This window comes from Diaporthe batatas (assembly GCF_019321695.1).
Source record: "Diaporthe batatas strain CRI 302-4 chromosome Unknown Contig00013, whole genome shotgun sequence".
In the NCBI taxonomy this organism is placed as follows: domain Eukaryota; kingdom Fungi; phylum Ascomycota; class Sordariomycetes; order Diaporthales; family Diaporthaceae; genus Diaporthe; species Diaporthe batatas.
Window position 1 is genome coordinate 527,009 of NW_025408560.1, and position 11,673 is coordinate 538,681.

An 11,673-nucleotide genomic window follows, 5' to 3' on the forward strand; every position below is an offset into this window, starting at 1 on the left:
CCGTCAGCAAACAACGCATAGTCTACTACTAGACACGACAGCCAGGAAGAAGCGCATCATGGCCCCCAAAGATGGGCCGTGGGGAGCCAGCCCTTGGTAACCTGGATCGATGTTCCGGTGGGATTGCCGATCGAAGATTTGGTTTCTTGGATGGAAGGGGGGGAGGGGGGCGACACAGAGATCCATCGTGCAGCAACAGGTCAGTTATCGGATGGAAGGATGGAAGGGTACTAGGCGAGAGGAGGCCCCCACCAGAATGGCCCGTTGGTGTCCCGTCCAGATTTCCATCCAGTCCGGCCAGTCTGTTTGCCGCGAAGGGGGCGGGGCCCGGGGCCCTGTCCTCGATGTTCTCGATGGTTGGTGAGCAAGGTCAGCAAGGTAAGCACCCAAACCAACAGACCAAGGAAGGATGCTGCTCCCACCCGAAGAAAGCATGCACTGCGCGAAACAGATCGTGTGTGTGTGTCTGTATGCATGGGACACGAAGCAGAGCAGCATTGGGGGCCCCAGGCCGCATCGGAGACTCTCTGCCGAGCCGTGTTGCGCGCGTGTTGATGCATCTTGACGGACGGGTGTGTGGGTGGGAGGGTGGTGTGGGTGGTGTGGTTTGTTGTTGCACAGGGCTGCTGCTTGCTGTTGATCAGAGTATGTGTGCAGAGTGACGAAGGACCCAAAAATAGTGACCCTCTGCCGACAGCACACAGCCATATCATGCTGCAGGCACAGGGGAGGCACCGGGAGCGCAGGGCGTGGCCGCATGGGGCTCATAGGGCACTGCCAGACGCCCAGGGTGGCTATGCTACCCGTGCGGCGGAGCGTGCTTGCTTTTCGCAGTAGGGCTGTGTGGAACGACCACGCACGATTTTTTTTCCCGCGTTGCTGCAGCTGCCGCTGCTGTTACTCGCTCGAAGCCGAACCAACTGCTGGCCTGCCTTGGTACTTTGGACCCGAACCTGCATGCAGACACGTTGTCGTGCCCTGTGTGCCTGATTTATCGATTGTCAATTGACCTGTTGCTTTTCCTTCTTCGTCATCATCCCTGTCTGTTGTTGTTGTAGCAGCCTCGTCTGCCTGCGGCCTCCTGGACCAGAGGCTCTGGCGTCGAGGCAGTGGGGAGCTATTTTGAGCTGTGCCAGACGGGATACTGGCAAGCAGGCTGGCAGGCTGGACGGCACGAGGGAAGACAGCTCGGAAGAACAAGAGCAGCAGAGAGGAGGATTGGTGGTGAGCTGGCTGACAAACCTGAGACACTCGGCACGCAACCAAGCCGTCAGACGCACTGTGGAGATACCGGACAAAGGTTGAGATGGCGTTGACCTCTCGCATCGCCTTAACCGGTGCCCCTGCCGAGGACCCAGAGGACTTCTTCGGCTCCTCGCTGGGCGTCATCTTCCCGGATGATGTGATGAACCAACGTGAGTGTGTCTCGACATACATGTAACGAGGTACCCAGGGGTGCGCATGCGGTTGGTTATGTTATGCACATGTTGGGCCAGTGGGGCGGGCGGTTGAATGGCGTGGTCCTGCATCTCGCCCAGTACGGTACTAATTCAACTCTGATTGTTGCTTTTGCTGCTGTTGTTGCTGCTCCTGCCGTCATAATTATCTGCCGCTCGGCTGCGAACCAACCTGCCGTGCCAAAGAACCCCTGAGGGCCCCATGCACGCGAGCGCTCCACTGCCCAAGAGACAAGCGACAGGAACAGGGATGAAGAGATGAACACTATTGCTAACACCTCACAGATGGCGATGCCGAACACGGGCTCCTATACAAGTCCCCCCATCTGCCCAAGCCCCTGCACATCACCCTGGCAGACCCGGTGGCCGACGCCGACCGCAAGCTCTTCAGCCACTACCTCTGGAACTCCTCGCTGCTGCTGGCCGAGTTTGTCGAGTCCGGCACCTTGGGGCTGGGCCCGGAGCAAGGCGGCGTCGAGAGCCCCCTCGGCCCGCCCCTGTCCTCCTTCAGCGTCAAGGGCCGCTCCGTCCTCGAGCTCGGCGCCGGCACCGCCCTGCCCTCGCTGCTCTCCGCCCTCCTCGGCGCGGACCGTGCCCTCCTGACCGACTACCCGGCCCCCGTCGTCATCTCAAACCTCACCGCCAACGCCGCGCGCAACTCCCGCTCCGACATGTCGCCCTCCGCCGCCGTCGCGCCCGTCGAGGTCGAGGGCCACGCGTGGGGCCAGCTGGACACCCCGCTCGCCCAGAGGGGCCGCCACGCCTTTGACCGCGTGTTTGTGTGCGACTGCCTCTGGATGCCCTGGGAGCACGAGAACCTGCTCAGGTCCATCGAGTGGTTCCTGGCCGACTCGGCTGACGCGAGGGTCTGGGTCGTTGCCGGGTTCCACACGGGCCGGGACAAGTTGAGGGGGTTCTTTGACGGCGAGCGCGTGGCCGGCCTGGGGCTCGAGGTTGAGAGCATCTGGGAGAGGGACTGTGACGGTCTTGAGAGGGAGTGGGTCCTGGACAGGGGCATCGAGGACCCTGTCGGCCGGAAGAGGTGGCTTGTCTTTGCTGTGCTGAAGAGGGCTGCGCCTTGAAGAGGTGGTATCCTGTTGGCAAGGGGGAAATATAACAAGAAAGTGCGGTGAAAATCACGGCCGCGAGTCGTCCCGGCCCGCGGGCGATTGTCACCGGGTGTCCATACTTGTTGGGGGACCCGTGTGTGTTTGTTTGTGCGAGTGTCGCGAAGGGTCAGGAAACCTTCTGTCCAGGCCGATGATCAGCATCCGTCGGGGCACGGATCGCGCATCCATCAGCGCCGCATGTCCCAGCGCACACACAGCCGCCGCTTAGCGACAGCTGATGGTTCTCTCTCGCCGTAGCAGCGGCGCAAGTGGTGGCATGCAGATGGCTTTGGCGCCGAATGGGAGCTGTGTTCATATACCATCCAGTATATAAATTCATAAAGTCTATCGGTCCAGGGATCTTCGCGTAGTCGTGACTCTGCGAGCTTGGTATAACTCTCCCGCCTGGTTGCCGATGATCCTCATACTCACCGGGTCGTAGCTGATCGGGAGCTGGTGCAGTGCTACTTCCATGGGCACCACCGCTCCGCGTCTGAGAAGGCGCGTGGGAGATATTACGTTGTGCCAGTCACCTGAGAGGTCTCTGGAAAGGAAGGGCGTTGGCTGCTGCCGTGATGGGCCCATATTCATGCACATGGTGCGGATATCTGATCCGGAGTTAGATCTCTGGTGGATGATGACAATGATTTTCCGTCAGTAGTTTCCAGTCACGCTTCTTTGTGAGGACTTATATATTCACATAACCGGTGGTGTTCCTTTCGGGCAACTCCGGACGGGTTCCTTGAAGCCACAAGGCATTTCTTCCAGCACAGCTGTAGTATGTCTCGTGCCCACCGTACTGGTTCACATCATTTCTCATATTTTTCTAATTTCTCCATCTCAGACGAGCATCATGCTCACTACTTACCACACGATCACCACGTATTCCCATGATTTCCAGTCATTGGTGGTTTCACTACCAAGACTGTCATCACTGAGACACAATCACATCTCCAAGGGGTCTGATAGATCAGGTCGCACCACATGGAGTCGACTCGATCGAGGCCTTTCTGCCTGTCTACTTGTGAACCCCGACCAGCAGCAGGCCCCAATCGATGGGGCAACAAACCTCGATGGGACGATAATCCGGATGGTGCCGGGATCGCTGTCTAAAGAAGCCCCAGCAACGATGGCGAAATCACAAATTCAGAGCGAGATTGTCGGCGTGTTGTATCAGCTGCGTTGACTGGTATTGGAACAGGGAATTGTTCACTGACGATCCAGTTGTGCCCCTCGCCAGATTGCTACTCATCACAAGACTGACAGCACCACAGGAAGAATGGGAGAGAGGAAAAGAGAACAGTGAAGAGGAACTTGAGGGCAAGAGGCAGCCGGCGGGTGTATCCTTGTCCCTGGCATCGTTTCACAATCATCATCACGATGCAGGAGGCGTCAGCTTCGGTTCACGGTAAATGCTGTACATCGGATTACTGTCGGGTATCACAGCCCTCAGACTGACCTCAACCTCCTGTCTCCACCGTGGGCCCCTTCTCGTCCATCTTTGCGATCAGGTCCCAGCTCACCCGGAGGTTCTCCGCCGAGCTCAGCCTGCTCGCGATGTCCGTCTCGTGCCTCTCTGCGACCAGCCTCCTCAGCGCCGTCGCCAGGAACCCGGCCACCACGTCGACTGACCATTCCTCCGGGATGAGCTCCAGCACGTCCATGACGTCGAACCAGCCGCCGAACCGCTCGAGCAGTGCCCCCGTCTGCTCGACCCTGTCGCTGACGTCGTCGATCGCGAGGAACTCGCCCAGCAGCGCGCGGAACAGGCCTGCCTGCGTTTCCTCGCTGGGCAGGGACTCGCGCCGGCCTGATTGCGGGATGTAGATGCTCGCGCCGCCGTAGAGGCAGTACGACACCGCCGTGTCGAAGTCCCCAAGACGGTGGACAAGGAGCCGTAGGGCCTCCTCGTGCTTGCGCTCCCTCCCATCGAGGATGATTGCCTCGGGCACAAGTAGCTGCTCCTCCGCCTTGTCGGCGGGCAGGGCCTCGCTGATTCTCTTCCTGATGGCCTTGAAATCGTACTCGTGAGTCTCGCCGAGTAGCTGTAATAGACGTAGCCGACTGTGCCAGATTTCGTCGTCTTCTGGTGCATTATCCTTGAGGAATTGTTTGTACGTCGGCTTTGGTGCCCTCAGCGCCCTGTACGCTTCGTACGTGGAGGCTATGGCCTCTCGGGCCTGGGGGGAAGACTGAAGCTCGTGGATGACGATGTCAAGGTAGTATGTAATGAGCTCATTCACATACTTCGTATGCCCTTTTCCGAACACCAGATGCTCGAGGTAGTATTTCACAGCATCTGGTGCTTGCTCACGCAGGATTCCGACGACATGCGCTGGCTCGAACTTGGGAGCACGGCCCTTGTCGTCTGCAAAGACCTGCACACCAAGCTTCGGATTGCGGTTGGCAAGCCATACGCCGAATTCCTGCACAAGAGGCTGACTGCTGACTTTGGAGAGGTATTCCCGCACGCGCAGCTCGCCGTCCCGGAATTCCCCTCCAATGTCTTCCTCGCCCTCAATGATGCGTCTCCACGTTGCCAGGACGTCGGCCGACATCTTACGGCTTTGATAGAGTCGGCTCAGCACGAAGAGACGGTTGTAATGTTCGAGCAGATCCACGGCTCGATCAAAACAGTCCACGCCCTTGTCCACTAGCTCATAAAGCTCCGACCGGATGCTGCCGTTCCTTCCTATACCCTTTGGTGAATCTTTGTCAAGCTCTAGCAAAACCATCAACAGGGCAGCATCCACGGTTCTGAATACCTCACTGGCGTTCGCCGTGCTGGCCATGCCTTTTTTGCGATGGACGCCCCAAAGGTAGGATTTGACAAATAAGAGGGTAGTCTGTCCCAGACTGTCAAGAGCTTGGCCGCCTTGATTAAACTTCTCAGAGGCCATATACCTCTCAACTGTGGCCTTGACGCCCCCGAAAATCCAAATACCCTTCCTAGTCTCGATTATTTCATTCCGTAGGCCCGGGACCAGACCAAGGACCACCCTTGGATCTAAGCTGGAATCCAGGAGAACCTCTTCCATGGCCTTGAGCTCAGGCGGGAAGGGTGTCTCGTTTGAATGCAAGAAGCTTGTGAACAACAGCACACTTGCCCTCTGCTTGATGTAGCTGAATGTCATGAACTCGAGCTCTGTTCTTGCATCTCGTCCTCTGATCGTCGCCAGGACGGAGAACAGTTGACGACGCTCCTCAGCCGTATGAGGTGCCTCATGTGCCTCCATGGCTGAACACTGAATCTTCGCATCAAGTTGCAGGAGTAGTGGGTTCCTGACCGCCCACCATATATGATTACCGGACCAGACGGCGAGACGGGAGGTGGTTCTTGCAAATCGCTTGGCGAAATCCTGCTCCTCTTCATTCCTCATGGCTTCCCAGCCATCAGGCAGTGGGGATTCGTCGTCATCCCTCTCGAATAGCTCCCTTTCTTTAGAAACCCTCTCCATCGAAATCGCTGTCCGAGAATCCAAGCTTCTGAGTGACATTGCCGATGACTCAAGCTGATTTCCAGAAAAGGGAGAAAACTTCTTTTGGCAAAGCTTGTCCACAACTTCTTGAAGGTTGGATTCTTCTGTTCCCCTGAGAGACTTGATGCCAAGTGGGGGAGTCCTGGCATCATTTGGGGATTTGGAAGGCTCGATTGGAGGAGCTTCGAGCCAGTGCTTGGTAGGCATTTCCTCGCCAACATTCAAATCCCAGCGCTGTATCTCAAGTCCATTGTGAATGCCATCCTGAAATTCTTTGGTCATCGATGCTAGAACGTAACCCTCCTCTTCTTCACCCATGGAAGGTCTTGAAGATGACAAGTCCGCTCCTCCTCCATCAACGATTATCTCCTTAGGATATCTGTCGAATTCCAAGGTCGGTCGGGTCGGGTCACCATCGAGGTTCACAAAAATACCTATGCCAGGGTCATGAGGGCCAGTTCCCGTGACAAGAAGAAACTCTTCGGACGTGGGCGACACTATATGTGCCTTCAAAATCACCGGGGCAGCGGCGGGGGCCTTTGGGGTTTGGGCGACTCCGCCAGGAGGGCTGGGTAACGATTTGTCCGCAGGGACTTGGCTTTGAGTGGGTTGCTGTGCAGGGCTTCCTGTTCGTTGCGGGGTGTCGGATCCTTGTTGGTGATCGGAGTCATAGCCTTCGCTATTGTTCTGCCTTTTCATAGCCTGGGACATGAAATTCCCTAGACTTGTACTCCTACTATGGCTGTGACCATCGTTGGTGCCTGAGCTCGAAGGTCTGTTCTGTGCCGAAGAGGCGCTGCGCAAGATACCAACCTCAGAATTCCCAGCAATGTTCTGAGCCTGGCCCATATTCGGCTGCGAATCGTCGAGGGAGGAGATGGCCATTAGAGGTATCTTCAGCTGACGGTTGACGTCCAAGAGTGCGTAGTTCCTCGAGTCGGCGACGCATGCGATTGAATCTCTCCGGACTGAAATCGTGCTCCCGGCAAAATCAATTTGCTTGAAGAATGTCAGCACACACACGCGTAGAGAGAGATATACAAGCCTCAGTTCGCTCCTAGGGCGCCGTGCTATCTCACCTTGAACACTCTGGCATCCTCTCCAACCCGAACAACCTGGATCTTGCGGGCCAGTGACAGCAAGATTGTCTCTCCGGCGGGACGCCCGTCATCACGGTCATTATTATCATTCTCCGTAAGGTTCAGATCCAAGCCTCCAATCCAATAGCAGTTCTTAACCCGCACGGTGCCGAAGACGGGGCTGAGCTCTGGCAGCGAGTAGAAGGTGACGGTGTTGTTGCATAGAACGCATGCCTTCTGGACCCTGGACAGCAGGAGGATCTGCTGCACCCCTGGTTTTGCGTTTCCAGCAAGTGAACTCTCGATATATGTCGGGCGCAGCCTCGAGGCGAGGATGAAGACTGGCTGGCTGGCGCTGTCGGCGGGATCGGGCGGGATCTGGACGAAGTGGAGGAGTTCCGAGGCAGAGGTGCCTATGTAGAGGTTGCCGCCTTGAAAGAAATAGTCAGCATGGGCCAATCGGTAGGCGGCAGCTACGGGGCCGGTCTTACCAAGATACTCGACGAAGTTGATCTTGACATCGTCGTTGTCCCCGTCTTCCGACAGTGGCACGTCCTCCAGCAGCGTGCGCAGCACGAATGGCCCAGTCGCAGGTTGGGGCTGTGCGCCGGAGCTGACAGCTGCTGTGTCCTGGCTCTCTCGGCCGTCGAAACCCATTTCCAAGCCGCTCATGTCATCGCAGACACTCTGTATTCATTATCAGCGCCGGTGGCAACAGACAGGCGTGGAGCTCGTCGAGCTGATGGGTGATGAGTGTAATCCGAGGTGGGCTGGTAGCGCGGGCTGCACGGCCAAGCTACCGCTGCACTGTGATGCGGAGTACAGCTGCCTGCCACTAGAAGCTTGGCCCGGCTGGGACAGGAGGGACCCCTGTGACGTTCCCCGGATCGGCCGCTGGCACGCAGCTGCATGCCTGGCCAGTCCAGCAGGCGTGCTTCCGTACTCCGAGCAGACTAGAAATAACACATCACCCTTGGCCTGCCTCCTTCAACGACGGCGCTCGAGCCCACATTGCGATCCCCGCGCGCTGCCTCGAGCTTCAGCTCCTGAGCTGCTGACATACCCTCCCGTATTTCATGATCGCAACCCAGCAATAATGGCTGAGCCATCGAACCTTCAAGCTGCCTCCGGGCCCGGAGCTGCTTCGACTCTGGACAACACCACCAACAAGTTTCAGGCCGCCATCTCAGCATGGAGGAGTACGTCTTGTCCCCACCATGCTGCTCCCAGATACCACATGCGCATAGCTAACTATTTGATCCCCAGATATTGACATGACCACCCTGGTCTCCGGCCTCGACAACACTGCTTCCGAGATCGTAACATACCAACGGGATTCAACTGTCCAGAGGAAGGACTTGGCGCAGAAGACTAAGGATTTCAGGAAACTGGATGATGCTACCAAGCTGTCCGAGATCAAGGGGTTGCTGAAAGGTAATGGAACCACCGCGCCGCCGTTCTCGGCCTGGTCCTGACATAATGACAGCCTACCAAACGTTCATCGATCTGTTGACCAACCACTCCAAGTCGGTCAACTCGGCATTCCTCCATGCCTACACATCACTGTCCGACGCACCGGATCCGTACCCACTACTCGAAGCGGCCGTCGACTCCATGCTTGTCTCTGAGGAGACCCTCCCGAGAGTCACGGAAGAGAACGAGCGCCTGCAGGGCTCTGTGGCGGGGCTCACAGCGCAGCTGGAAGACACAGAGTCGAGGTTGCAATCGGAGAGAGAAGCTCGAAAAAAGCTTGAAGACACGCTCGAAAGCAAGGTCAAGGAAGTTGAATCGTCCTGGATCGCAGTACTGGACGAGAAGAAGGACAATTGGGCCGCAAAGGAGAAGACCTTGGAAGACAAGGTCGAGAACCAGGAGCGCCTGCTCAACGAGGTCAAGGCCAGCTACGAGGTTAACCAACGTCTCGGGAAGTCTGAAGATGACGAGGAAGAGCCCAAGGGCCATGTCACCAGCGCCGAACTCGAGATGGTACACTCAGACCTCGAACGAACCAGCATGAGGTTGGCCGAGGTCGAGGCGCGCAATGAACAGATGCGGCTCGAGCTTGCGCAGGCCAAGTCACAGGTACCTAGCCAGCAAGCCACAGCACTAGAGGACGATCCGGGCTACATGCGCATGAGATCCGAGAACTCGTCTCTGATACGGAAGCTGGACGCCTCGAGGGTAGAGAAAGAAACCCTGAAGCGAGACCTGGACGCGAAGCTGCGCACGCTGGAGAGGGAAGTGAGCTCTTTGAAGGAGGATCGGGACGCATTAAAGGCGAAGGTGCAGAAATGGGGCGACTATGACGATATCAAGCAAGAATTAGAAGTGCTCAAGAGCATTGAATTCTCGACAGGCGACGATGATGAGGTCAAGGATCTAATAGACGACCAAAACGGGGACGCCGCGAAGGGCAAGGGGGATACGCTGGAGCAGCTGCTACTGGCGAGAAACAAGAAGCTGAGTGAAGAATTGACGATACTACGGGTTTCTCACCAGGACCTCCAGGGCAGACTATCAGATCTATCCGAGGAGATGTCCCGGACCAACGCGGAGCTTGAGAAATCTCAAAACCTGAACGAGAAGTTGGAGAACGACCTCGCCAACATCCAGTCGGAGCATTCGAATGCTTTCCCATCAGGAGCATCTGTGGCGGGTACATACGTCAGCAGGTATGCGCCATCAATGGCGGCCGGCCGCAGGGGTGGGGGAGGCCGCACATCGCCCACGTCGTCCATAATCAGCGGTTTCAACCCGCGGGACTCGGGCGGCGAGCCCATGGGCGGTGGCTCTGGGATTCTCCCCATGATCACGGCGCAAAGGGACCGCTTCAAGAAGCGCAACGCCCAGCTGGAGCAGGAGCTCTCCGACACCCACCGCAGCGTCTCCCAGCTCCGCCAGGAAATCGCGGCGTTGCAGAAGGACAACCTCAACCTCTACGAGAAGACCCGCTACGTGTCGTCCTTCAACCGCAGCAGCAACAGCACCGCGGCGGTGACCTCGTCCTCGTCATACGCCAACAACCCCAACCCGTCAACAGTGACCATTGGCGGCAACGGCGGCGGGTCTGGCGGGATGGACCGGTACCGTGCCGCCTACGAGTCGAACATAAGCCCGTTTGCGGCATTCCGCGGGAGGGAGTCTGCGCGGGCATACAAGCGCATGAGCTTCCCTGAGAGGGTGGTGTACTCGGTCACCAGGATGGTGCTAGCGTCCCGGACGAGCAGGAACCTGTTCGCCGCGTACTGTGTTGCGCTGCACCTCTTGGTGTTCTTCTCGCTGTATTATATGGGGTCATCGGATGCGGATCAGCAGGCCACCAATTTTGGGCAGACGGCTGCTGCTGCTGTGGTTGCTGCCGGCGGTAGTGGGAGCGGTAGTGGGGCTGGGAGTGCAGGGCACGGGAATTGGAAGGAGGGCGCTTTTGATGATAAGTCATGAGAGACGGAGAGATCAGTTGCAGAGAGACAATATAAGAGGTATATTCAGGGACAGTGTCAAAGAGTGGGTGCTCGAGGCTTCTGTCCACAACGAGCCGTCCTGGAATCAGGCTCTCTCAGCGACCTGGGAGACACCGAGGAGCCGGCTGCACTGCAAGCCCATGCTCCTGAGATCCATCTATCCTGGTGTCCCGGTGTTGTGGTAACATGCACGGAGTACGTCAGTTCCCCCATAAATATTCCGGTGTGGGAGAATGCTAACATTTGGCTTCCGAGTAAATGGACGCTAGTAGGCGCTAGTGGTTGGCATGCTGTCGGCCCGTTCCCGGCCTGATTAGACGGTCGCCGGAAGCGGGTGCCTCGGCATGGCCGACCTCTTGTGACTCACTCTTCAGAAAATTTCTGCCATTCACCCCCATACTTAAGCAATCAATAATAGCCCCCCTGCAACAACAGCTACATAGCTCAGGGGAAGAGTGAGTTGACTCATATCCATCTAAAACCTGCAATATGTACTAACAAAATCAGGCGCCGGGCTCATAACCCGGAGGTCGCTGGATCGAAACCAGTTGTAGCTACAAAGTTGTCTTTTTTTGTTGATCTTTTTTAGTTTTTGGTGACAGGGTCTTTTTTTCTGGGGCACTGCCACACCCTGCTTGAATTGATTTCAGACCAGGTTCAGTGATCACCTGTGTGGATATGACTCTTTCTGCCTTGCATCTGTCCAAATCTGAGGGATCGTGGCTGAAGCCTTTGTTTGTTCAAACATATGCGTTGTGCTGAGGCTGCACATGTGCCACCACCAACATCAAGATCATGCTTTGCCTAGCCGTTCCTTCACAACTGTGCTGGGGATGTCAGATCACAAACTTTAAAAAATTAGGAGATTATTGCTTTCCTTTTGCCAGTTATCATGTATGAGGTCACAGGCGGACCCCATGAGGCACAAGTATCTTACAGGGCATAGCCACCCAGGCAATGATCCCAGGAATGATTCTCCCAAGATTAAACTCATAAAAAATTATCCCCTTAGGCATAATCCTATAAAACTTCTATCATAGGAGGTGCTGCTAATGGGTTCATCCCACAGGAAGCTTTTCTATAAAGAA

At 56.7% G+C, this 11,673-nt stretch overlaps 3 protein-coding genes across 3 annotated transcripts; 2 read left to right on the forward strand and 1 right to left on the reverse strand.

The window, feature by feature from the left end:
• Nucleotides 1–789: 789 nt before the first annotated feature.
• KVR01_010353 (uncharacterized protein) lies at nt 790–7,917 on the reverse strand. Its single transcript, XM_044781736.1, has 3 exons — nt 7,616–7,917; nt 7,125–7,555; nt 790–7,044 (listed from the first exon to the last, which is right to left on the reverse strand). Exons 1-3 carry the CDS (start codon nt 7,794–7,796, stop codon nt 4,027–4,029), a joined length of 3,630 nt encoding a protein of 1,209 aa, XP_044640512.1. The 5' UTR covers nt 7,797–7,917; the 3' UTR covers nt 790–4,026.
• On the forward strand, nt 1,307–2,539 carry KVR01_010494 (uncharacterized protein; the record flags this gene model as incomplete). Its single annotated transcript, XM_044781390.1, has 2 exons — nt 1,307–1,415; nt 1,743–2,539. The coding sequence occupies 2 exons, from the start codon at nt 1,307–1,309 to the stop codon at nt 2,537–2,539; spliced, it is 906 nt and encodes a 301-aa protein (XP_044640653.1).
• Nucleotides 7,918–8,090: 173 nt separating the features above from the next.
• On the forward strand, nt 8,091–11,447 carry KVR01_010716 (uncharacterized protein). The gene is made up of 5 exons (XM_044793653.1): nt 8,091–8,323; nt 8,391–8,558; nt 8,611–10,780; nt 10,841–11,040; nt 11,093–11,447. Exons 1-3 carry the CDS (start codon nt 8,221–8,223, stop codon nt 10,563–10,565), a joined length of 2,226 nt encoding a protein of 741 aa, XP_044640875.1. The 5' UTR covers nt 8,091–8,220; the 3' UTR covers nt 10,566–10,780; nt 10,841–11,040; nt 11,093–11,447.
• Nucleotides 11,448–11,673: the final 226 nt, after the last annotated feature.

What these genes read in the sequence shown, in the direction of transcription:
- KVR01_010353 (XM_044781736.1), bottom strand. Translation starts at nt 7,796, where the DNA reads ATGAGCGGCTTGGAAATGGGTTTCGACGGCCGAGAGAGCCAGGACACA. An exon ending in CAACTTCGTCGAGTATCTTG is followed by an intron (nt 7,556 to 7,615) that starts GTAAGACCGGCC and finishes ATTTCTTTCAAG; the next exon opens with GCGGCAACCTCTACATAGGC. An exon ending in AGGATGCCAGAGTGTTCAAG is followed by an intron (nt 7,045 to 7,124) that starts GTGAGATAGCAC and finishes ACATTCTTCAAG; the next exon opens with CAAATTGATTTTGCCGGGAG.
- KVR01_010716 (XM_044793653.1), top strand. Translation starts at nt 8,221, where the DNA reads ATGGCTGAGCCATCGAACCTTCAAGCTGCCTCCGGGCCCGGAGCTGCT. An exon ending in CGCCATCTCAGCATGGAGGA is followed by an intron (nt 8,324 to 8,390) that starts GTACGTCTTGTC and finishes TTTGATCCCCAG; the next exon opens with ATATTGACATGACCACCCTG. An exon ending in GATCAAGGGGTTGCTGAAAG is followed by an intron (nt 8,559 to 8,610) that starts GTAATGGAACCA and finishes ACATAATGACAG; the next exon opens with CCTACCAAACGTTCATCGAT.